Source organism: Pseudopipra pipra, chromosome 22 (assembly GCF_036250125.1).
Source record: "Pseudopipra pipra isolate bDixPip1 chromosome 22, bDixPip1.hap1, whole genome shotgun sequence".
Classification (NCBI taxonomy): Eukaryota; Metazoa; Chordata; class Aves; order Passeriformes; family Pipridae; genus Pseudopipra; species Pseudopipra pipra.
In genome coordinates, this window is record NC_087570.1 from 4230584 (window position 1) to 4252663 (window position 22080).

The 22080-nt window shown below is 47.9% G+C and overlaps 1 protein-coding gene across 15 annotated transcripts in view; it reads right to left on the minus strand.

The window, feature by feature from the left end:
- CASZ1 (castor zinc finger 1) overlaps positions 1–22080 on the minus strand; it is a 276669-nt gene that overhangs the window by 12977 nt on the left and 241612 nt on the right. For all 15 annotated transcript variants that reach the window (XM_064678565.1, XM_064678558.1, XM_064678557.1 and 12 more), the window contains 11 exons: positions 19550–19640; positions 17361–17525; positions 14734–14906; positions 13151–14019; positions 11093–11234; positions 9876–9939; positions 7191–7351; positions 4151–4273; positions 3274–3609; positions 2310–2508; positions 1620–1791 (listed from right to left, as the gene is read on the minus strand). In XM_064678565.1, the coding sequence (XP_064534635.1) occupies positions 1620–1791; positions 2310–2508; positions 3274–3609; positions 4151–4273; positions 7191–7351; positions 9876–9939; positions 11093–11234; positions 13151–14019; positions 14734–14906; positions 17361–17525; positions 19550–19640 (2495 nt within the window). The remainder of the gene's footprint in view (positions 1–1619; positions 1792–2309; positions 2509–3273; positions 3610–4150; positions 4274–7190; positions 7352–9875; positions 9940–11092; positions 11235–13150; positions 14020–14733; positions 14907–17360; positions 17526–19549; positions 19641–22080) is intronic.

Sequence of the window (22080 nt, forward strand, 5' to 3'; positions counted from 1 at the left end):
GGAGACACAGGGATGGATTCATGTTGGTATAACCACACACCCCCACACCACCCCATCACACTGCCTCTATCTGTGCAGGCAAATGCAGGGTGCTGGCTAAATGTGTGTTTACTGCACAGCAGGCCCAGCCTATGGGCACCTGTACAAGCTGCTGGATGAAGGGACCCCATCCCTCCCCAGCACAAACACTGCTGACACAGGCACAGCCTGGAGCTGCCTCGCTGCCAAGCAGCTCCTGGATCACCCAGCCCATGTGGAGCTCTCAGACAGCGTTTTATGTCCATGCCAAGAGTGTGTTTGTTTAGGTATCGCTCTGCCCACAGCCCCACCTCTCCTGCCCTCCCCATCCCTCTGATCCCTGTGCTCTGGGACTGGGAACAAACAGTGCTGTGGGATGAAACACTATCAGCACAGGGCAGGTGAAGGCTCGCCTGTTGCCAGGGCACCGTGTGGGCTGGGTGTCATCTATCACTGTCCTGCTTTGTCTGGCCCCTGCTATCACCTGAAACACCCAAAGGTGAGCAAATAACACAACTGCTGAATCTGCTGCCATGTGTCAGTGAGACCCAGGCAGGTACTGGCCACAGGGTGTTGACACTCATTACCCTAGTTACCATAAACAAGCTGCCATTTGGATACAAATTTTTTGACGTATTCAAAGCTGAGAAGTTTGGTTCTGGTTACTGTGGCTGTTTCCCTGCAATGGGGGGGGGAACAGCACCCAGAAACATTATTCTGAACCTTGTTTAGTTCCAGCCTTTGTTCCAACCAGGAGTGACAGGGAACTCTTGGGTCTGTGACACTGTTAAGCCAAACCACAACGAGAATCCCAGGAAGTTCAGGGCAGAGCTCTGCTAGAGCTCTCTTTAGGGACTCCCCCCGTTCAGAGCCCTGGATTTCAGCTCTAGGTCCCTCCCCAGGAACTCATTCTACTTTCTGTTGTTGTGTGTTTGTTTTCCCAGCTTTGCACTGGAGGCACTTGGATTTAATAACTGCTGCAGTGCTGCTGACAGTCCTGGCAAGTGGGTCAGCCCCAGTCTGAGGCTGTGCCATACTGGGTGTTCCCCTAGGCCCTGCTCAGATGGGAGGCTGTATTCCCTGGGAGCACGATCACAGGGGTTCTGGAGAACTGGTTTGGAGGAGAAGGGCGTAGTTTATTGCATGCTCTTCTCCATCTCTCTCTCTCTGGTTATTTGCCCTTTGACTTCCAAAATGCTGCACTGGCAATGGCTAAAAAAAAAAATAAAATCCTCCTAAAAGCACCCTTAGGCTTCCCCCAACACAAGCAGTAAGTCCAAAAGTATAAAAACAAACAAACACCAAAAAAAAAAAAAAAAAAAAGCTTTGACAATTAGATAAAAAGGAAAAACAAAGGGGAAGCTGTATGTCCAGACAAATATGTATGTACAATTCTCTCCATCACAGTTTCTATCCATTTACTTTGAGTCTATTTGGGAAAACATGATGCACATCAGGAACTGCTTTGTGTTTTGTTGCCTGTCTTGTTTAGTGATTTAATGACCAAATACCTCTTAAGCAAAACCTGCAGGTTTTGCTAACTCCTGGCATTCTTGGCCTGGGCATGGCACAGCCCACATGAGAAAGAGAACAAAACTCACCCAATCTGCCACATTCTTCCCTCTTGGTAAAATACTTGAAGCCGTTGGCTGCCCTCCTCTCTGCCTTCTCATGTTTCTTCACGTGCCAGGGCAGCTTGGTGGTGATGTTTGTCACGAAGTAGCAGCCAGGACGCAGACAGTGGTAATGCCCTCGCATCCGGAATTCACAGTGCTGGGGGGGCAAGCAGGCACCTGCTTTAGGCAGGACTAAAACAAATGCACCCTCACCTGCCTGCCACTAATGGTGTCCCATCTGAGGAGTGAGAGGGGCCTGAACTGATGCTCCAGATCCTGAGCATTTTATCTTCCACAACCTTCAGAGCACCTGGTTCCCTCTCGTCTTTTTGCCTTGCTGTTGTGTACTCTGTAACACACTACTCTGTGTGGCTTTCCCTGGATTCATCACAGATTTTTATTCTATTTCATCCTGTGTCTCTCAGGTCACTCTGGTCCCCCTGTCTGCTTCACCCCCTGCTTCACCCCAGTCAAACAAACACACAAGCACCACAATTTCCCATTAGACAGAAACCAAACGTTTTGCAAGATCATGTAATTAAGACCCTTCCACGGTTCTGTAGTTAGACCAGGAATGCCACACTCAGCCTCCCTTCCTGCTGGGGAGTCAGTGTACCTGATCCTTCTCCTCCTCCCACTCCCACAGCATTCCAGATGCTCTGGAATGGCTCTTACCTGGTTGGGACAGAGACACTGCAGGGAGTAATAAGCAAACTGGTCTCGCACGTTCACCAGGTTGTTGTTGGGGTTGATGTGGTCCAGGCAGTGGGATTCTGCTTTGCCAGAGGTTTTGCACACATACTTGCAGTTCCCAAAGAGACAGTGGAAGTGGAATTTGTTGGCGTACTTGCAGTCTGTTGCCAGGCAGGGATCACTGGAATACATCCAAAACCCAATCATCACCTTCACTCATTTCACACATTTGTTCCTTTGCCAAAATTTAATTCAAGGGGAGCCCAGCTGAAGCCTCTGTTCCAAACATGGCCCACAGATTTCCCATAGCCACCTTTCTCTTTAGGGAAATCGAAGCTGGCAATGCTACTGCAATTCCACCCAGGCAGAGCACTTTCCTGATTAACATTATTAGAACACAGCAGTGCACAGTGGGTTCTGTAGTCTTTGAGGGCCACTCTTCCAGTTTAAAGCTCAACAGAAACAAAACTCTTGGGCAATCCCACTGCAGGATCCCAGGGCTTCCCCTGATCAGACAAAATCATCACTGGTCTGCCTCATCAGCTCAGTGGGTTTGGTACCTTACGCCCCCAATTCATTCCATAGATTTCTGGCCCGATAACCCTTCAGTGTCAAAAATACTGCAGACACCTGTGTTTCTGTACAGCCCTCATAAGGGATAAAAAAGGAATCAGTGATATATCAGCAAGTTTATTTCTCCTCTAAATTTGTGCCTAAAAGTGCTCTCAGATGTACTTGAAAATCTTGATTTTTTTTTTCCTAAGATAACTGAAAGTATTTCCTGGACTTCAGAGAATTAAATTTTCTGTGGGGTAAAGGCCAGAGTACTTTCTAGGCAGAAGGTCTCAGTGGTGAATAGAGGTGTAGTACTGCAGCTCTGAGGAGTGGTACAGAGGGCACTGCAAGGCTGGGGGGACAGAGGAGGCAAAGGGCAGCTCCAACTTACTTCTCCTGGAACTGGAGAAATCCGGGTTTGACCTGAGGCTTGGCGTTCTCCAGGGAAGTCGTTGCCAAGGGTGAAGCTGCCAGGTTAGGCACTGATGCTGGGATCTGAGGCATCTGGGGTATAGTGGAAGCCAGCTGCTTCCAAGCCAGCAGTGTGGGGGCAGAGGGCACAGTAGCTGGACTTGGAGTGGGCACGTCGAGGGCAGGAGCACTTGCCATGGTGGCAGAAGTAGCAGATGGTGATGAAGGGGCCAGTGAAGCTTTACTCTCAGTAGTGGTTGAGAAGGGAGACTCAGAGTTACTTTTCACAGTTCCACCCTCAGTTCGGAAGTGAAAACTGCAAAAGGACAGCGTTCATTCAGACATAAACTCTTGACCATTGCAAATAATTCGATTAAACATCAACAAGAATGGGGCAGGAGTCTGCAAGCAAATTAGCTGAAGATAAATCCTAAAAGGGGCTCTGCAAACTGTGTGTAAAGATTTAGGGCCCTCCTAGACTGTCTGTGAGGAGAAGGGAATTCCTTAAGAGGGGTGGAGAAATCAGAGAAATGAGGTGTGTGAAACCAGGGAAATGCCACAGTTGGAGCTCAGTGTGCCTGTGGGGCAGCTTCCCAGGGCTGTGGAGAGAAGCCAGCAGTTTGTTGTAGTGAACCACAGGGAACTATCCAACAGGAGAGACCAACTGTGCCAACAGATCTGTCTTAAAATCTGCAACATCTCCTTCCCTTTGACCCCTTCAGATTACCCCAGGCCCAACTCACTCTTTACTTGGACATTCCCCTGCCTTTACAAGGAACTTGGGGTGGTCTTGAGCTGGCCTCTCCCTCCCTGCAGTGTGTGCAGAGCTTTCTCAAGACTGCTGCTCTCCCACTTACTTGGCATGTTTGATGGCTCCATCCAGGGTGCTGAACAGGGCCCCACATTCCTCCACCACGCAGTGGAAATGCACCTTGTGCAGGAAGTCACACTGGGCATCGCAGAAATCCTTGGTGCCAAACCTGGCCAAAGCAGACAAGCAGGCATCTTAGGGAAGGCCCCAGGAGAGAAGCAGGGTTGGAACAGACATATTTCCTTTGTTTTTCAACTCTATCAGCGTTCCCACAAACAACAGTCACTCAAGGGAATCCAGATTCCCCTCCTGCCTTGAAGCAGCAGGGTATCCCACAGATGGGAGACAGGAAGCACCACCTATGTACCCACTGCAGCCTGGACTGCAGAAACACTGCAGAGATCATCCCTGAACACAGAACAACCACCCTGCCACGCAAGCACCGTCCAGGATGTGCCTTGTGTCATCCTGGAGTAAACAGTCAGAGGGCAAAACCAGCTCAGTGTGGTGTCACTGCTCACCCACTGCTGAGATCCTCTGTCTTTAAAAGAGCAGCACAAATACATGTGGTTTCAGGAAACTCCAGAATCACAGGGAATGGAGAAATCAAGTAAGAAACACTGGCAGGAAGGATTTGAAACTTAACAAGGGAATCTTGCATAATTAAGATACAACAAACTACAGTTGCTCTGATGAGCAGGAAAGCAAGAAACAAACGGCAGCCTGTGTGGTCCCAGGAGGGACCTCTCACCAAGGGGAGGGTAAAGGGAAAAGAAAAAACTTCTACTGGAAACGGCCTGGATATACAACACATGCTGTCACAGTTATGGCTGCAGGGAGAAGAGGAAGGAAAGCAGTGGTGGGGTGAGAGAGATGAAAACAAGTTACTGCAAACTAAAGGGGTTGCTTTACCAGGGACAAGAGGTGCTCAACCTAAAAAAGAAAGCCCAATGAAAATGGGAGGTGATGAGTCAAAAATGGCTGCACTATAACATTTGCTTTGGGTGAGAAAACTAAAGACAAAGCAGACAAAGGGACTGGTTGGAAAAATATAAATATGCACAAATCAGCCAGTCTGGGTGATGTATGTCCTGAAGTGCAATGGAAATTAACTCCCAAACTGACTGCATGACTATTTGCTGGTTTTTAAGCCACAGAGAAGAGGGAGGTACTATGTAATTGGAAAAAAAACCCCCAACAGTCAAGGTACTGGTTGTTTCAGGGGGAAAAAAAAGTCAAGTCATCTTTGGCAATTATCACACCTCTGGCCTTAACTTCTCCTTCCAGTAAAGTAATGGAACAAATATTAAGAGGGAGGAGAAAATCATTAAACATCTAGAGGATAAAGGAACCATGAGCAATAAACAGCATCAGGATTATAAAGAATAAATCTTGCCAGACAAATTTAATTGCTTTTTTTGATAGAATTACAAAATTAGTGGATGAAGGGATGCAATATATTTGGATTTTAGTAAAGCATTTTGATACAGTCTTGCATATGCTCAGAATTAATTCCAATTGGCCTGGATGTGATGCCACCTCATGGCTTGAAACTGGCTGAGGGACTGTAAACAAAGGCTGATGACAACCAGCACCACACTGAGCTGGGAGGAGGCATCGTGTGAGTGCTGAGAGGAGGACTTGGGGTAGCCTGAGCTTATTTAACATCTTCATTAGTAATCTAGGAGTAAACAGCGTGATAATGAAATTCAGAGAAGATACACTAAACTGGGAGGAGTTGGCAACACCAGTGCAAGAGGAGAGAAAGAGCAGAGAGAGGCCTGGCAAGAGAAGGGAGAGAGTTCAGAGCACCAGAGTTGTGTTTGAAAACACACAGCTGAGACACTCGGGGGGGTTTGTACACAGGGGACTCACAGAGCAACACGAAAGCCTGCCCTGTGTCACAGGGGATGGCAAACACAGGACATACACATTGCTCTGCATAGGTGCAAACAGTGAGCTGCCCACGTGGGGGGCACAAAGCTTGTTCTGCCTGGGTGGTGCCAGAGCAAGGGCAGCCCAGCTGGGCACAGAGTCAGACCAAAGGAAGTACATAAGCCTGGTTAAATGGCACGCTGAAAGTCTGTGACCATCTGAAGGGGGTGAACTCCCAACTGCACAGAGGAATTATCTGCTGTGGTTCAAGGGGATACAACCAGAACTGCAACAAAACTACAAAAAGGGAAATTCAGGCAGCAAACATGGAAAAATATGTGACACTGAAACTTCTTAGGTGGTAGAATAATGCTCCCAGAGACAAGAAAATAGCCACACTGCCTGGCATAATTACAACTAGGCTGGACCAAATGCAAATGGACTGCAGGGAAGGATCTCACAGTGGCCAGGGGCAGATGGACTAGAAGACTTCCTAGTCTTTTCCATTAAAGCCTGTGATTTACAAAGTGTCCACAGGCATTTGTAGGCGATTAATCTGTGTCAGAGCACAAAGCCATGTGTCTGCCTGGGTGTATGTGTGTGTGCTCAAAGCATGTGTCTGTCTGGGCATGTATGTGTATGTGGGTGAGGTCTGGACCTGTTCCATTTTCTTTTTGAGTCTCCTTTCCTACAACAAAACCAGCAGACACCATCCCAGTTCCCATACCCCTTATACTTACTGCCATGTCCCAAATCCCCCCAACTTTCTCTGTTTCAGTGGCTTGTGGTCAGAGGAAATGCCCCAGGAAGCCCTTTAAGGCTCCACGACCCCTGTGCAGTATCTGAATATGGTCCCACACGAGGTCAGTGCTAAGGGGACACTGCAGTGGGTCCCCAGGACTCACAGATCAGGGACATAAGGAGCAGCCTAAGATGAAGTGCAGGCCAACAGAGCTTTGTGAAGATCTGTGCTCATATTTGGTTCTCAAGATGTCTTTGGAAAATAACTCTGTGGGGCAGACATTCCTTACGGGACATCAGCACCTGGTGCAGGTAGCAGGGACTGAACACGCTCCAGGTAGTCAGGGTATGGCAGAGTCAGGCCTTTACATTTAGCAGAACTCTGAATTCAGGGGTGAACCAATGAGCCAGACACTTTGCAAAGAAATCCCTTCCCCTTTGCTGCATTCCCAGTTCCACGCTCTCCTTACCGGCGCAGGTACATCTTCCACGGCTCAGAGAGCTTCTCCTGGACAAGGGCCTTCACTGCCTTGCCCAAGTACTGGGTTGGTTCCCCAGTCCCAGCCTGGCTGCCATCACCTTCTGTCTTAATGTTCAGCAGGTTGCCAAGGCTGGCACTGGTCTTGGACATCTGGAACAAGAACACAGACACTGCATCAGGCCCAGCACCAGCCATGGACACCCTCAGGACTGTCCCACACCAAGCTGTGTCTTCAAAGATTGTGAGAAGACAAGAAGTCTGCACAGGCTGCCCCAACTGCATCAGCAAAACTTAATAACACCTCACTTCTGCATCCTCCACCCAACTATCACAGAGCACTCAAGTTCCCATTGAATATTCATGGCTCTTGTTCAGCAGTAAAGCCTCGTGTCTATTTTATACAGGGGGGAACTGAGGTGAAGAGAGGTCTCCTATTTGACTATGGAAAAGGTGTGCAGGCTAAAACAGTAATAGCCCTGTGGAGCTCCTACAAAATGCTGGTCTCTACACAGAGCTCTGGTAGAACTGGCAAGCTCAAGTTTATTTTGAGTAACCTTGTCCCTGCCCCAAGGATGTCTCCTTTTAAAGTGAGTATCAGGTATGTTGTGAGGGTGGAAGGTCATTCAACCTGGGAAAAAAAAATTCTGCCTCTACTTAAGTCCCTGGAAAATTCTTATTAACTTCAATAATGAAATATGTCACTTTCTGTGCTAAATGGACACATCCCCCACAAAGCAGGACTCAGACTCACAAGCTGCATTTTGTGAGGCTTCAAACTGACTCTGTACAGAGAAGGTTTAGAGGTCCAGATGTGGTGTGCAGGATAGAAAAAAGAAGTCACTCAAGAGTGCTTAGAGGGAAAATTTTCTTTCAGAATAAATGCACAATTTCCCAGCCCCTTTCTTGCTCTGTTGTGCTCTCAATTACCTCCAGTAACAACAGTGAATTTCACAGCATGAATAAAATGCAGGATTGGGCCCAATACTTGCACTGGAAACTCCACCCACTCGAGGATCTCAAAGCCCTTTATAAATATCAGTTAATTAAGTCTGACAGCCCCCTAAATAAACTGCAATAGGCTACAGGAATCCTGGCTATTTGAGGCTCTCTTAATGCCCCCTGAAGGTAAAGCCCCTGCTGCTGTGTGGAGACTGCAACTCTTTATGGCTGGAGTCAGAAATCCAGGTCGTCTGTTTCCACTGGGGCGCTGGGCATTCCATTCCTGTAAAGGGCTCTTTTTCCTAGACAAACAGTGAAGGATTCCCCCACAGACACAAACTGTGCAGCAAGAGGAAAAGACAAGTGTGATGTGTTCCTGAGCAGACCGAACTCAACTCAGTTCCTTAGAATTCTTGGAATCAGTTTCTTTAATCAGTGGGTTCTACTCTTTGCTGCTTTATGTCATTGGTTAATCCCCTCCTTTTAAAAAAAAGAACCTGAAGAACTCATAATTTGCCCCTGTGCTACGCCTGTTTGGCACAACATAAAGAGTCGTGTGTCAGGTTGCACACAAGCCAATGCTGATTTCCAAGCATATGCTTAAATCCCATATTATCCTGGAGATTTTCAAGTGAAGTGCCCACTGAAAGAGAATTTCCCCGATTTGGGGCCTTCAGAATGACTCAGGACCCCAGAGAGCAAACTCACTATGCACATTTACTCGCTAGAGAAAAAGCTGCATATTTGGAACCACTAAAGGGACAATACATGGGAACAAATAAGAAATTAAGTTTAAAAGGGGACATCAAAAACCCAGTGTAACAGAGAGCCCACGGAGGAGAAAAGTGACACGAAGGATAAACACAGAAATCAAACAACACAGTGAAAACCAGTGATGAAACAAGAGAGAAAGGAGGCAGGAGATTACGAGGCAAAGTCACTTTGCCCTCTCTTGAGGGTTATATGGCCTTGATGCTTGTAATGCCCAGAGCCAAGGGGTGGGCAATAGTTATGCCTGTAAAACCATCACACAGCAGAATATTAAAGCATGGCTCAAAGGCTGCCCTGATCTCTACTGCAGTTGTATGCAGCAGCAAAATTAATCTTGGTACAGTAGAATTTATCATGTGAAAGGGAAATATATATTTGAGATGATGTATAATTTAAGGAAAAAGTAAGGAAAAAGAAACTGTACATTATCTGAAATAAATATTCTAGAACACGGTAAAGGGGATTCTGTTGGACACCATTACTCACACCAGAAAGACAGGAATTGATGATTTTGGTTCAAAACTTCTAATTTTTTTCCTTCTCTTCCATAAAAACAAATTATTCTCCCCCTCCCCCAATGAAAAAAAATGTTTTTAAGTAAATAAACAAAATGAATAACTATAAAAAGAGAGCGAGAAAGAAGTTGCCAGGTTCTGGAAATAAAAATGAAAGAAAAAAAAAAAAAAGCAAAGGAACCTTTCGGAGCCGTCTAGAAAGGATGGAAAAAAAAAAGGTGTCAGAGGCTGCAATATATTTCTTCAGCCAGTTCATTAAATTAATTCGTAAGCAGTGGCTCTGAAATTATACCCGATGAAAAATGGTCTCAAAATTTAAATGGTACAAACTCATCTTATTAGAGGCAAAACATTAAAAAACAAACGCATCTCGGCCCCCCCTCCCCGCTATCGCGGCTTTAATTTCTCGTGGTGGGGGCAATGAAAGGCGTGTGATGGATGGCTCTTACCTTATTCATAAGCGAGGATAAAAGAGATGAATTTGCCGAGACTGTGTGGCCATTTGATTCATTACTGGAACACACAAACCAACAGGGTTTAGTTGAGATGTGCACAGGGACCGGGAGCGCTCAGATTAATCCTCCTCCCTTCAAGCTGCCTCAGTCCTCACCTGCTGCATCCGCAGGAAGAGAATGATGCCCACCCTCCCCTGGGCAGGCCAAACTCGGGATAGCCAAGATGGAGAGAAAGGGAGCCTCGGGTCTGCAGGATTTAGTTCTTTAAGCTCCTAAACAGCCCAGACCACTAACTCAGTGTCCAACCCATCCAACCCACCACACTTCATTAGTTGACTCACAACCTCCCCCATGTTCTGCTCCTTCATCCCGCCAGAACTTCCCACGAATATATCCCAGAAAACCAAGGGGGACGTTGCTGAAGACTCACACTGCCAGGGACATGGGTCCCCTGGGCAGCAGAGAGGAAGGCAAGGCAATGGTCAAGTGCTGAAAGGCAGCCTTGGGATCTCACACCATCAGCAGCAGCTCCAAGTGCTGGGGTACCAGGTTTAAAGAAGGTATGGCCAGGAATGTATGAAAAGGTCAAAGTGGAGCTCACTTATCCCCAGGATCAGTTCCTCTGCCCTTTTTCCACACAGGACAATCCCCAAACACTCCTGTTCTCAGCAGATATGCCAGGCAAGTGGGACACATGTTTTGAGAAAGGTGAGTTCACATTGCACAACCATGACCATAACCATGGATCATGCCAGACCCAGACCAGAGTTATCCTGACACTGGGCTGTTTTGTGTGTCCGATTTCTCTAGCAGGTGCTTCCCTCAGACCTGGTTCAGCAGACAGACAGCAGTGCCAGTGCTGCTGCTCAGAGCGTGCTGAGGTGTGGCACTGGGCCTTTGATCAGCTCGGGATCACAAGAGCAGGACTAAGGGAAAGCAGCTCTGCCAGTGGCTCATTTTCCAGAGGGGAGGTCAAGAGGTGAGGCTCTTGTCAAAGAGTCAAAAGGTGCTTGTGAGCTCAAAAAAACATCTGGAGAACATACACTTGAGCGGGACTATAATAACCATCCCTGCCTGCAGTTTTGGGGAGTCCAACTCAGCCCCTGTGAAACCGCCTTTCACCAACACTCCGTGTCCTTGTGTTACAGGTACAGGAACTTCCCAGAGCTCGATGCTGGGAAGAGCTCGGTGTGCCTGTCCCCTTCTCTCACCCGTGATCCTTGACGCTCAGGTCCAAGCTGTGCTCCTGCAGGGAGTCCTGACTGGTGGCAGATGATGATCCCATGGCCTCCGCAGGTTCCTGCTTCACCTGGACTGGATTGAACCGTCCGGGAGCTGCTGGTTGTCCATTCCCTGCTCGAGAAAGACACCCAAATTAAGTGCAAAATTTAAACGAAAATGTAGGTCTAAAATGAGGTTACAATGGCAAATAAGTAAGTTAAATCACTGGCACCAGTGCCTAAATGGAAAAAGCAAAGGAAAAGTGTGGGGGGAAGGGAAGTGCTGGGATTGCTGGTCAGCGTTTATTGCCAAGTTGACATGATGGGTTCTGACGTCCACTCCAGCGTGGAAATTCTTCAAGTGATAATTATTGCAAAATTATGTCAAAGTTGTCCAGGCTATGGGCCCTTTAAAGGAGAAGGGCGGAAGGAGCGTGGGGGAGACCTGATTCTCTGCACAAACTGTCATAACTAATTTGCGGGGCTGCCTCTTAAGCGTTTATTAAAGACTCTGTTAATGCTGAGGCAATGTGGCAGCTTTCGACTGCTAGTCAAGCCCCCTTCCCCGTCCCCAATCCCAGCGTTGCCGTAGCGACAGCGCCGGCCCCGACACTGCGCCTGCCCAGCAGGAGCATCTGCCCCGCCGGGGCGATCCGAGGTGACAGCGAGGGACCCGCGACCTCCCGCCACCGCCCCCGCCACGTCCCCACCGACCGGGCAGTGCTGCTCCGCGGGGAGCTCTGGGGAAAGAAAAACCCGAATTAAAGGAAGAGAGGGGGGAAAAAAAAAAAAGAGGGGGAAAAGGGAGAACAAATTAAAGAGAAAAAAAAATTAGGAAAAAACAGCAAAGAAAAAAGGAGGGAAAAAAAGTTGCTGACAGGAACATGTCTGCAGAGCTTTTCTCCACAATCCCCAAGTGACTAAAATATTAATTTGCCCTCCGGCAGTACAGCTGACAGCGAGCTGCTTCTCAGACAGCAAGTGGCATTTTATTAAAAAATAAAGGAAAATAGTTTCCTCAATGACCTTTCTCTGCTTTAGGAAACAATTTTTCAAACAATAATTTTAAAAGTATGTGAAAGTTCCCCTCCCTCTTTAATCAGATCGCTTCGTCCTACTCCCCCGTTTGCTCAGCACTCCCACAGCCAGGGTCAGCAGCTGCTCCAGCCTCTCCATGCCCCAGGAAGGAGCTCCAGGGCAGCCCAATGCCATGGGGGCTGCCAGGCACAGCCTCCCCCCGTGACCCCTCGCTGCCCACCAGGAGCTGACTCTGTTCAGCAGACTGTGGAGGTTCCCTGTGCTCTCCTGGGAACCCCATGTCCCTCTGGAAGGGCTGGGCATGGGCTATGACCTACAGCAGGTCTAGGTGGTAGCAGCAAGAGCTTCATGCTGCCCCAGGGGAGTTCTCATTCCCATCTTTTACCTCCTCAGGGAGCTGCAGGGACAGCTGAATCACAGCTTGCAAGGACTGACCAGGAGAAAGGTCCTGTTTGTGGACTGTACCAGCACTATCCCCAAACCCACAGCTGGGGCAACAGAGCTGGAGCACAGAACCAGCATCCCAGACCAGAAAAACAACATGCCATGGGCTACAGCATCATCACCACAGGGACCAGCTAAAGCTCATACAGTCTCTGCACAGCCTGCAAGTATTGGCCAAGCTTTTCTTCATTTCCATTTTCAATACAGTGCCTCTCTCTTTTCAGCTTACAGCAAACTACACATGGCAGAACTCTTCCTTCAGCTCTGGTAAGAGCTTGCTCCTTTTGTGGGCAAAGCTGTGTTTCCTGCCTCTCTTCTGGCCAGGTGGGTATAGCCAGAATCCACGGGAACCCATGCCAAGACTGCCCTCTCCAAGGGTTAACTAGACACAACCAAATTCACTTTCCCATTTATGTTCCTTTATTCCCTCCTTCCCACCTCCAGTCCCATGGAAGTGGGAAGGAGGTAGTAAAGGAACATAAATGTCACTGGGTGGCTTCTCATTCACTCTCAGTCATCAGGCACTGCTCTGCTCCCACCACTATCACCACTGATGGGGTAACTCACCTGCTTCAAGTGCCACAGAGGGCTTGAGTGCAGCTGCTGCCAGCCTGGCCATCATAGGAGAGATTAATCCCTTGCTAGCAGAGATCCTTTCCATTATAGATGCTGCTGGAGCTGGAGAGGAAGTAGCTGCTGGCTCACCAGATCCTGAGACTGCCTGGGATGAGGAATCTGTAGGAGCAGATGATGTTGGATTGGCGCCAGAAGAACCAGCAGTCATCAGATTAGCCGAGCTGGCAGGCAGTGGTGTAGAGACCCGACTGGGGATGATGGGGAAGAAGGATCCAGCTGTCCCAGGAAGTGCTGAGTTGGAGAGTGCCAGGGCCAAGGGTATATTGCTGGGAAGAGCCTGGGAGAGCAGGCCAGAGATCTTGGTGGCTGGTGTCATGCTGTTGGCAGCCTTGGTGGCCTGTGAGGAAGCGAGCTCGGCCGCAGAGGAGGGCGCGGCCGGGACGATGAGAGACACGGAAGACTGTTGGCTGGTCGGGGAGGCACTCAGGCTGGAGTTCTTGGAGCTCATGGCAGAGAAGTCAATGAGGTCATCGTTACTGGACTCCTCCTGCTCGTTGTCCTTGGAGCCCAGGAGAGAGGCAGGCAGGCCCAGCACTCCCGAGCTCCGGATGTGCCGGCGCTCGTGTTTGCGTTTGTGGGAGGTCATCTGGCTGGTGGAGGTGAAGGTGAAGCCACAGCCTGCCCTGATGCAGTGGAAGTGGTTGGTGGCCTTGCTGTAGACACAGCCCTCATACTTGCATTCCTCGTACTTGTAGAACTTCTTGAAGCCATCCTTGGCATAGGCATCATCTTTGATGTGGTAGCTCTTGTGCTTCTCAATGTCACACTTGTTCTTGAAGGTGAACGTGCACCCAGGTCTCCTGCAAGGGCATCGAGGACAGGGAGGTTGGCTGTGTGGGCAGGAGCACAGCCCAGCTGCTGTCACCTGCCTCCCTCTGGGACAAGGACTGGGGCCGGGATGAGACAGTGGCCTGGCTGCAGAGGGGCTGAGGAGCTGTGACACCAAGGCCAGCAGAAATGCTGCCATGTGGGACAGCTGGGATGCTCACTCCCCTCAGAGGAACAGCCACAATAACACAGGCACCCTCCACTGAAAGTTCCAACCAGAACAGCAGCTAAAGGGGACTAAGGTACAAACTGTGCTTTCCTGCTCTTCCTGAGAACATGAGAAATCAATAGAAGAGCAGTTGTGCACAGAAGGCCCAGTCAGGCCCCAAAAGGGATGAGCTGGCTGGAAAAACCCTACCATGGAAGTGCCATTAGCAGTGTATTAAGGGCCTACTTCAGCTGCACTCTGATGAGCAATGTGATCTCTTTCCCAGATGATTCTAGGATGTATTTTCTAGTGGGTATCCACTCCTCAGATCATACTCCTGCCTTCAGAGTGGTCTCTGGAAAGATCCTGGAAATCCCATCTGCCCTGGAACATGAGTTCTCTCAGGAGCAGGACTGTGAAGGTCACAGCAGGGAAAACCAAGTCCCTGTGCACACTCCTGAAATTAGGACTTGGTAGAAGGAGGCAAACAGAGCACACAGCTCTGAGGCAGGATTCCTCCCCCTCCCTGCTGTCTCACCTGCAGTGAAAGTGAGTGGTTTTCTGCCCATAGAACTGGCACTCCACAGTGCCACAGTCCTCCGTGGCGCGGAACCGCTGGAACCCGTCGTTGATGAGCTGAGTGTTCTTCTTGTGGAAGTTCTCGTGGGTCATCACATCAGAGGTGCTCGTGTAGACCTTGTTACAGCCCACCTGCCCCAGGTCAAAACAGGAGGCATCAGCACAGTGGTTTAACAGCCTGCCATCATCACCAGCAGTAATAAACACACGAGCAGCACACATATGTTTAACAGTTTCATTTGTGTGCTGCTCCTTGGAGTATTAAGTCATCACTTCAATTCCCAACCTAAAGACTGAGAGAGCAGTTGTGGGAAAAAAAAACCAACCCAACCCAACTCTCTGGGCATGAAACAGTAAGAAAAAAGGGAGGATTGAAGGGATAAAAGACCAGCTCTGGATAATCATGCCTGCTTAGGGAGGCAGTAAGCAGGGTTCATGCTCTTAAGGAGAAGGGAAGACTAAGAGATGTTGTTACTTGTTATCTTGGGGTGACATGGAATGAAGTAGGAGTTTCAACTATTTGGGGAATACAAAATTGAGTGGGAATAAGTTATTTACTTCTTTAGTCCTTCTGAGAGGTAAGGCAGGGTGGTGCAACATGGGGCCAACCAATCTTTCGAGGCCGTAATAAACAGTTTAATTCTAGCAAAGCTTACACCCAGTGTTCAGCTGGTGACTTTTTTTCCCTGTCCCTGCTCAAGACTTCCCACGTCAATAATTTTAAACTTGTGCAGCAAATGGGAATGGTGTGATGAGGAGGGAATGCTGAAAACCTGCCTTCCTCTGGGCAAACCGGGCAACTTTGCCATATTGAGTAAAAAACCACTGGAATCCCAAAACGTCCTCAGCCCTGCTGAGGGAGGATTTTTTTTTTCTTTTCTTCTAGCACAACGTGTGCCAATGCCTGCACCATCTCAGAACTGAAGAGAACAAAAACACCACCCCTTAGTTCAGCCCAGGTTGATTCAAACAGGCCATAACAAAACCCATGACAAATACCCAGGAAAAAAAAAAAGGATCTCCAGCTATTTCCAATATTAAAGAGCCTCTCTCTCTCTGCACTGACACCTTGAAAAAAGACAGGCCCTGCACGGTATTAAAAAAAAGAATTAAACAAAAACCTCCTTAGGAATAATTTGCAATGCAGCTCTTGGTGCTAAAGCCTAAAAAAATGTCCGTTTATATAAACAACTAACTGAATTTTATCCACACCAATTATGGACATAAAGAAAAAAAAAAACCATGAGATGGATGGCACAAATTCTGCCATTTAAGCAGTATTTTCTTTAATTGGGAGTTTATATTCAGACACCTTTCCTGTAAGACACTGCTTACAAGGGCGTTATTTTACTGGAAGACAGTGGGCACAGGGTGGAATTAGCCATATATAGTTGTGTAAACGAGGGTCTCTATTTGAACTCAGAGTGACTTGAAGCTGTGAAACACTCCTTGTACTCTAAAAAAAAAATTAAATTCTATCCTGCTCAATTCAAGAAACTAAACAATCAATATTATGGAAGTGTAACAGAAAATGTCCTCAAGAGCAAGTCACATGAAGTTCCCAATTTATCAAATGCTGTAAGCACATGCTTCAACCAGCCCCTATTCAGGACAGAACTTGAGTGCATGCCTAACATTTAAGTATGTGCTTAAGCCCCATTGACTTCAGAAAGCTTACCTGACTTCAAGTTAAACATATGCTCAAGTCTATCCCAGCAAAGCATTTAAGCATGTGATTAAGGCCTTGTGACTTTAACTGGGATCTTAAACTGCTGGGACAGGGCAGGGACTGAGCCTGACTCTTCTGACCAGAAAAGCTGCCACCAAGGGTTGCCTGGTCCCTCTGTAACTACAGCACATTCTCAGGGCAATGGCTTAGGCCACAACTCTGATGAAACGAGCACATGTCAAACCCTTGAATCTGAGGAACAACCAGGGTGAGACCCAAACAATGTGGTGTGTTTGTGTCTAGAACAGTGAGGGCACCTCAGAGACAACTGTGCAGCAGCTCCAGCTCTGGCTGTGCCCTGGCTCCTGGAACATGGCTCCAGTGGACATCACACACAGGTACCACTGGTGAGGGAGATGGAGAACCCGGAGGGTTAAGTCTAAGTATGTGACATTGAGGTTTAATTACTTTAGAAATTGATTATGGAGGATATTAACCCAGTGTTGAAGGGCAGCTGTGTCACAGAAAAGTCTAGTTTCAAGGGAGGAACAGATCAGATTTGAATGGAGGCAGAGGTCCTTGAATCTTGGAAAATGGGACTTGCTTGAACAAGTGAAGTCCAAGACTGTGAGAAAACCTTAAGACCTGCTTTGCCTCACTGCATGGACAAGGCTTCTAACAACAGAGAATGGGGCTTCCCTTTGCCCTTCCCAACACTTGGCAGGGCAAGTGCAGTGAGGACAGGGCACGGACTCTTCAAAGGGGCTCCTGAATCAGAAGTGAGCAAGACAGGCTATGAATGCCCCCCTGAATGTCACCCCTCTGCCTCAGAAGTGTTGGCCTGAACTCAAGAACCCTTGAAGAGCACCGCAGGCAGGACAGGGCTCCAGCAGTGGCCCTGGCTGTGCCCCCATTACCTGCATGCAGTGGTAGTGTGTGCTCTTGCCGTTGAGGTGGCAGCCGTGGTAGTACACGCTGCAGTCGTCCAGGGGGCTGAAGCGCATGAAGCCGTGCTGCAGGGAGTTATCCCGCTTCTTGTGCATGTTGTAATGCCGGATCACATCCTGCTTACTGGTGAATCTCTGCAGAGGGACACAGACAGACACACACGCTGAGACTTGTGGTGCCAGTGGGGGAGTAATCCCAGGGCAGGGTGGGTTTTGTTGTTGTTAGTGGGACCAGGAGTTTAAAGCTTGGCAGTAATCACCCCGGGAGAGTCAGGCTGAAGAGGAATCGTGTGCATCTATCTCCTTGGTAAAGGGAAAGTAAACATGACACTGGGGTGATGTCCAGAACCAGCTCCCTGCAGCTTTAAGACTGCAATTTTTCTAATATAATTTTAGCTGCTCCTATCTCAAGAAGACCTATAGATAGAAAGCAAACCAGTGAACTAAACAGGCTGCAAGAGAGTAACCCATGCTTCCAAATCACTCACTGTAGTGGTTAGCAAGACACTGGCTGCCACACTCATGTCAGACTGGGAAAAACACTCTGCTCTTTCACACTGTTTTCCCATTCTAAGTCTCCTGCCTCCCCTACAGGGTAGGATGGCTTTATTAGGAAAACAGGGACACACAACTTCCTTCCAGTCGCAGAAAAAGATGGCAGTAGAGCTCAGAACTAAATCTGTATGACCAGAATATCCTTTTAATCCTCTACCTGCCTGAAGGAACGAAGGGGTACCCCACTGTTGGAGCAGGCTAAGTGCCTTTAAAATGAAGCTTTTCATTTCTATTTCCCACAGACATCAATATTTAACACTGAAGGTGGGAAAGTAAATCTGATTTTTTTAAAAGAAATCAATATCCATTTATTTTGAGGAGTAATTGAAAAGGCCTGTATTCTAATGTTTAACAACTTTTCCAGTCTCCCTCATAGGAAACAAATGATTATCGCTTCCACTCTTTCCTCCTATAATATCAATCCTGATCAATCTCGTTGGTATTGGCACGGGAATATAGGGATATAGATTTCAACAGAAATCCCTTGGAGGCTGGAGGTATGATTTCCCAGGGCGTACATACAGGATTGCTATTGCCAATCATTGTTAATTTGTGCCCACTTATTACAGAGCGTTACTTATTCTAAAATATATCTCAGCCATAAAATAATTTGCATTTTAAAAAGCAGCCTAAATCCTTATTCCCTGCGAGACCAGACAGTTCCTTTGCAAGCAGCTTCCAGACTCCTTAGGAAATAATCATGAGGCCAATCATAATAATAGGTTTTTCTGGTTTTCCATCCTTTGTGTTTCTCTCTTTCTGGTGCAGGGATATCCATGGCACAGTTGGGACAGACTCATCTCCATTACTCGATGCTGGGTAGGAGGACACTGAGTGCATCCCAGAGAGAAACTCTCCTTTGATCAATAGAAACCCACAGCCAAGCTCAGCAGATCCAGATCGACTTCCTCTGCTGTGGTCAGGCTCATCCCTTGGAGACCCAGAGGTCTCCCGGGGCAGGGCTGAAGTTGTGCCTGATGCACAGCAGAGGCCAACCCTGGGATTCCCACTTACACACCAGCCTGACCACAGAAATGGCAGTGTCAAACTCCTGGACCTGGGATGAGGGTAAACAAACACAGCACGTGACCCGCTGGCCTGACGTGGATCCCCTGGCAGTTCTCCCAGGAATTACAGCATCGCTCCTGCCCCCGCACCTTCCCCACAAATCCCGGACCGCCGCTGGTCTCGCTGCCTGTTTTGTTGCAGATACTGCTGCTACAAAGTCACTCGGGCAGCGGGAGGGAAAGGGACAGACTAACAGATCAGCATTCCCTGTTTCAGGCACAATTTGTAACACAGCACAATTTATGCTCTTGGTTTCACTGATATAAATCTGGAGTAGTTCCCACTGACTCGAGCTGATCTATATTCTGCTCTTCCTTGTAGCGGTCTGGCTTTGGTTAAATGGTATTAGATTGAGTTAAACGGGAGCAAAATAGAGTTCTATTAAATTCAGAATATATCCTGTCCTCTTTCAGAGCAGGAAAGTGAAAAGGCATGTGTGGTCACGGGGGAGGACAGCACAGGAGGACACACACCTCCCCCCCTGCCCCGTGTGCTCAGGGGGCTGTGCTGGTCACTCCTGAGCAGGGTTTTTTTACCTGGTAGTTGCACTCGGGGTCGAGGCAGTGGTAATGTTCTCTGTACTGGTATGCACAGTGTATGTGCCCACAGTGCTGGCTGCCCGAGAACCTGCAACAGCAGAGCAGGGGAGAGAATGAATGAGACACTGTCCTGGCAGCAGTGCCTGTGAGCAGGGTACAGATAAAGTCCTGTTTTCATCCCACATGTTTATGGCATTAAACCCCATCTCCTTTATCCCCCCCAAGGATGGTGACCCTCCCGCCTTCCCTTGCTTATTTGTCACTATTTAAAGGTGCTTCTTGAGCCGGATCATTCAGGTCTTGTACATCCCTAATCTGTTTTTCCCCTTGAAATTCATCTTCGTTATCTAAGTTGTTTACTCGGGAAGCACAAAGAAGGAGGGTTCCTTGAACTAACCATCACACAATTCTAGAATTCTCATGTGGGGGTTTAGAAACCACAGCAGCAAGTGTCAGAAATCTCCCATGACAGAAGGAGACAAATAAAACATTGGGCAAATACAGATTTGAAATTTGCAGTCTAAGCCCACCTAGCAGGACCTCAGAAAAGCTGCAGACAGCAAATTTGAAAAACTCCAGACATACAGGGTGGAAAAAAGACCAGAAGTGCCATGTAATACCTACATACAAACAGTCAGTACATCTAATGTACTGACTGACAGACATACCAGGAATTGCACAAGGGGATGATCCAGTAATGGGGTAATCAGTGCAGTGAACTCTCTCATGTATATTCTAGAGGACCATGGAAGAGCTGAAGAGCTTGAAAGGGAAAAGCAGTGGAGAGAAGGGGACTCAGAGGGGAAACATTCAAAGATAAAGTACCATCTGCTCAAAGGTTCCTCAAAGGTTCCTCACGTCACTTAGTGCTAAACACAGCAGGAGTGCATATGATAAAGGGCATGGGAAAGAAACAAGGAAGGGCAGTGGATAGAAAGGGAAAATGAGAGGAGTGAGGGTGTCCTGGAGAAACTGAAGAACGGGGCAGGAGGAGAAAAGATTATGGATCATCATAAGGTGAGGTAACGCCAGGCTACAGGATAGAAAAATTCAGGATGAAAAGCAATACTAAATAAGGCATTTCTGAAGCACAGTAAGGAAGAGGAGGTCAACTGTGGAGACAGCAGGGCCTCTAGGAGATGGAAAGGGGACTTAATTGACAGAAAAGATAGACATTGCTAAAAAATTAAATGACTTCTTTGCCTCAGCATTCACAAAGGGAGACAGGGACAGATGCCAGGAGCAGACATGCCTTTCCCTGGGGAAGGAGAAGAAATACTGCAGGAAATCAGGATCACGTCAGAACAGGTGATTGAGAAACTGGAACAAACCTCAGCAGCAGGAGAAGAAACAAACCACAAGGCAAACGGCAGGGCTGGCTGCACAAACAAAGGTCTGGAGCCCAGGGCAGAGGGAGCTGCTCCTGCTCAGTGCCTGGGCAGCTGCAAGGCTCGTCCAGGGCAGGGGCAGAGTCACCCTGGCACTGACCAGCACAGGGAGCCAACTGGTCCTGCCAGTCCAGGCCTTCATGTCAACAGCACCACCAGCAGCTCTTAAAGGAAAGGAGCTTTAAAGGCAAGAGAGAGCAAAGGGCTGTGGGAGGCTGGAGAACTGTGGGTGCAGGCCAGGCAGAGGGAAAAGGAAGATAAAAGACCTTGCTGACAAATACAAAAGCAAAGCAGGCCAAAATATTATCAAAAATGAGGATGCAAAATGACCAGAGATGCCAAGTGGAGTGAAAGAAGGGCCAGACACTGAAGAGATCTGGCTATGGGATGATCTCAGTTTTAAAAACACCAGCTAAACAAGCATTCCAGCACTTCCAACTCCTACCCTCCCTTCCACGTGCCACAGAAAGGTGTGTGTGGTGTCTACAGCACAGGAAGGGAGAGGCAAGTGTTCCACCAAACCCCGTGCTTGGGGAAGGAGGGAAGCAGCAAACCCTGCACAAAGGGGAAATTCTGCTCCTTCAGTCTGTAAGGTTGGGCTCCTAAAGGGTTATATTCATCCTGTGTTTCTTCTGACACTTGAAACAGTTCAAAGCTATTAATTTTTAAAGCACAGCATCTGTTTAGCTTTTTCATAACAGGAAAGCTTACACACCACACACTCACTTACATGCAGACACACAGGCACATTTACATGCACAGACTCAGGTACATCAACACCCCTCTGAATTTACATGAACGTACCCACAATTTCCATGCACACAAACAGACACAAACACACCTGAAACAGGAAAACTCAGACCACCTCATCGCACTGATATGCAAAGCCCAACTCCTAAATTGTCCATACAGGCCCTGTAGATTCATTTGCCCAAGAACAACACATTCCCTCTTCCCTCACTTTACTTTTTTTTTTTTTTTTTGGCCAGAAAGAACTAGTCTTGATCTGGCAAGAGTTGATAAATAAATAATAATAAAAATAATAAATAAAGAAGTCAGCATGCTTAGAGAGTGTTTACAGACTCATTACTCTGTAACGATGATATGAAAGAAAAAAAAAAACCCACCCCAATTACAAGG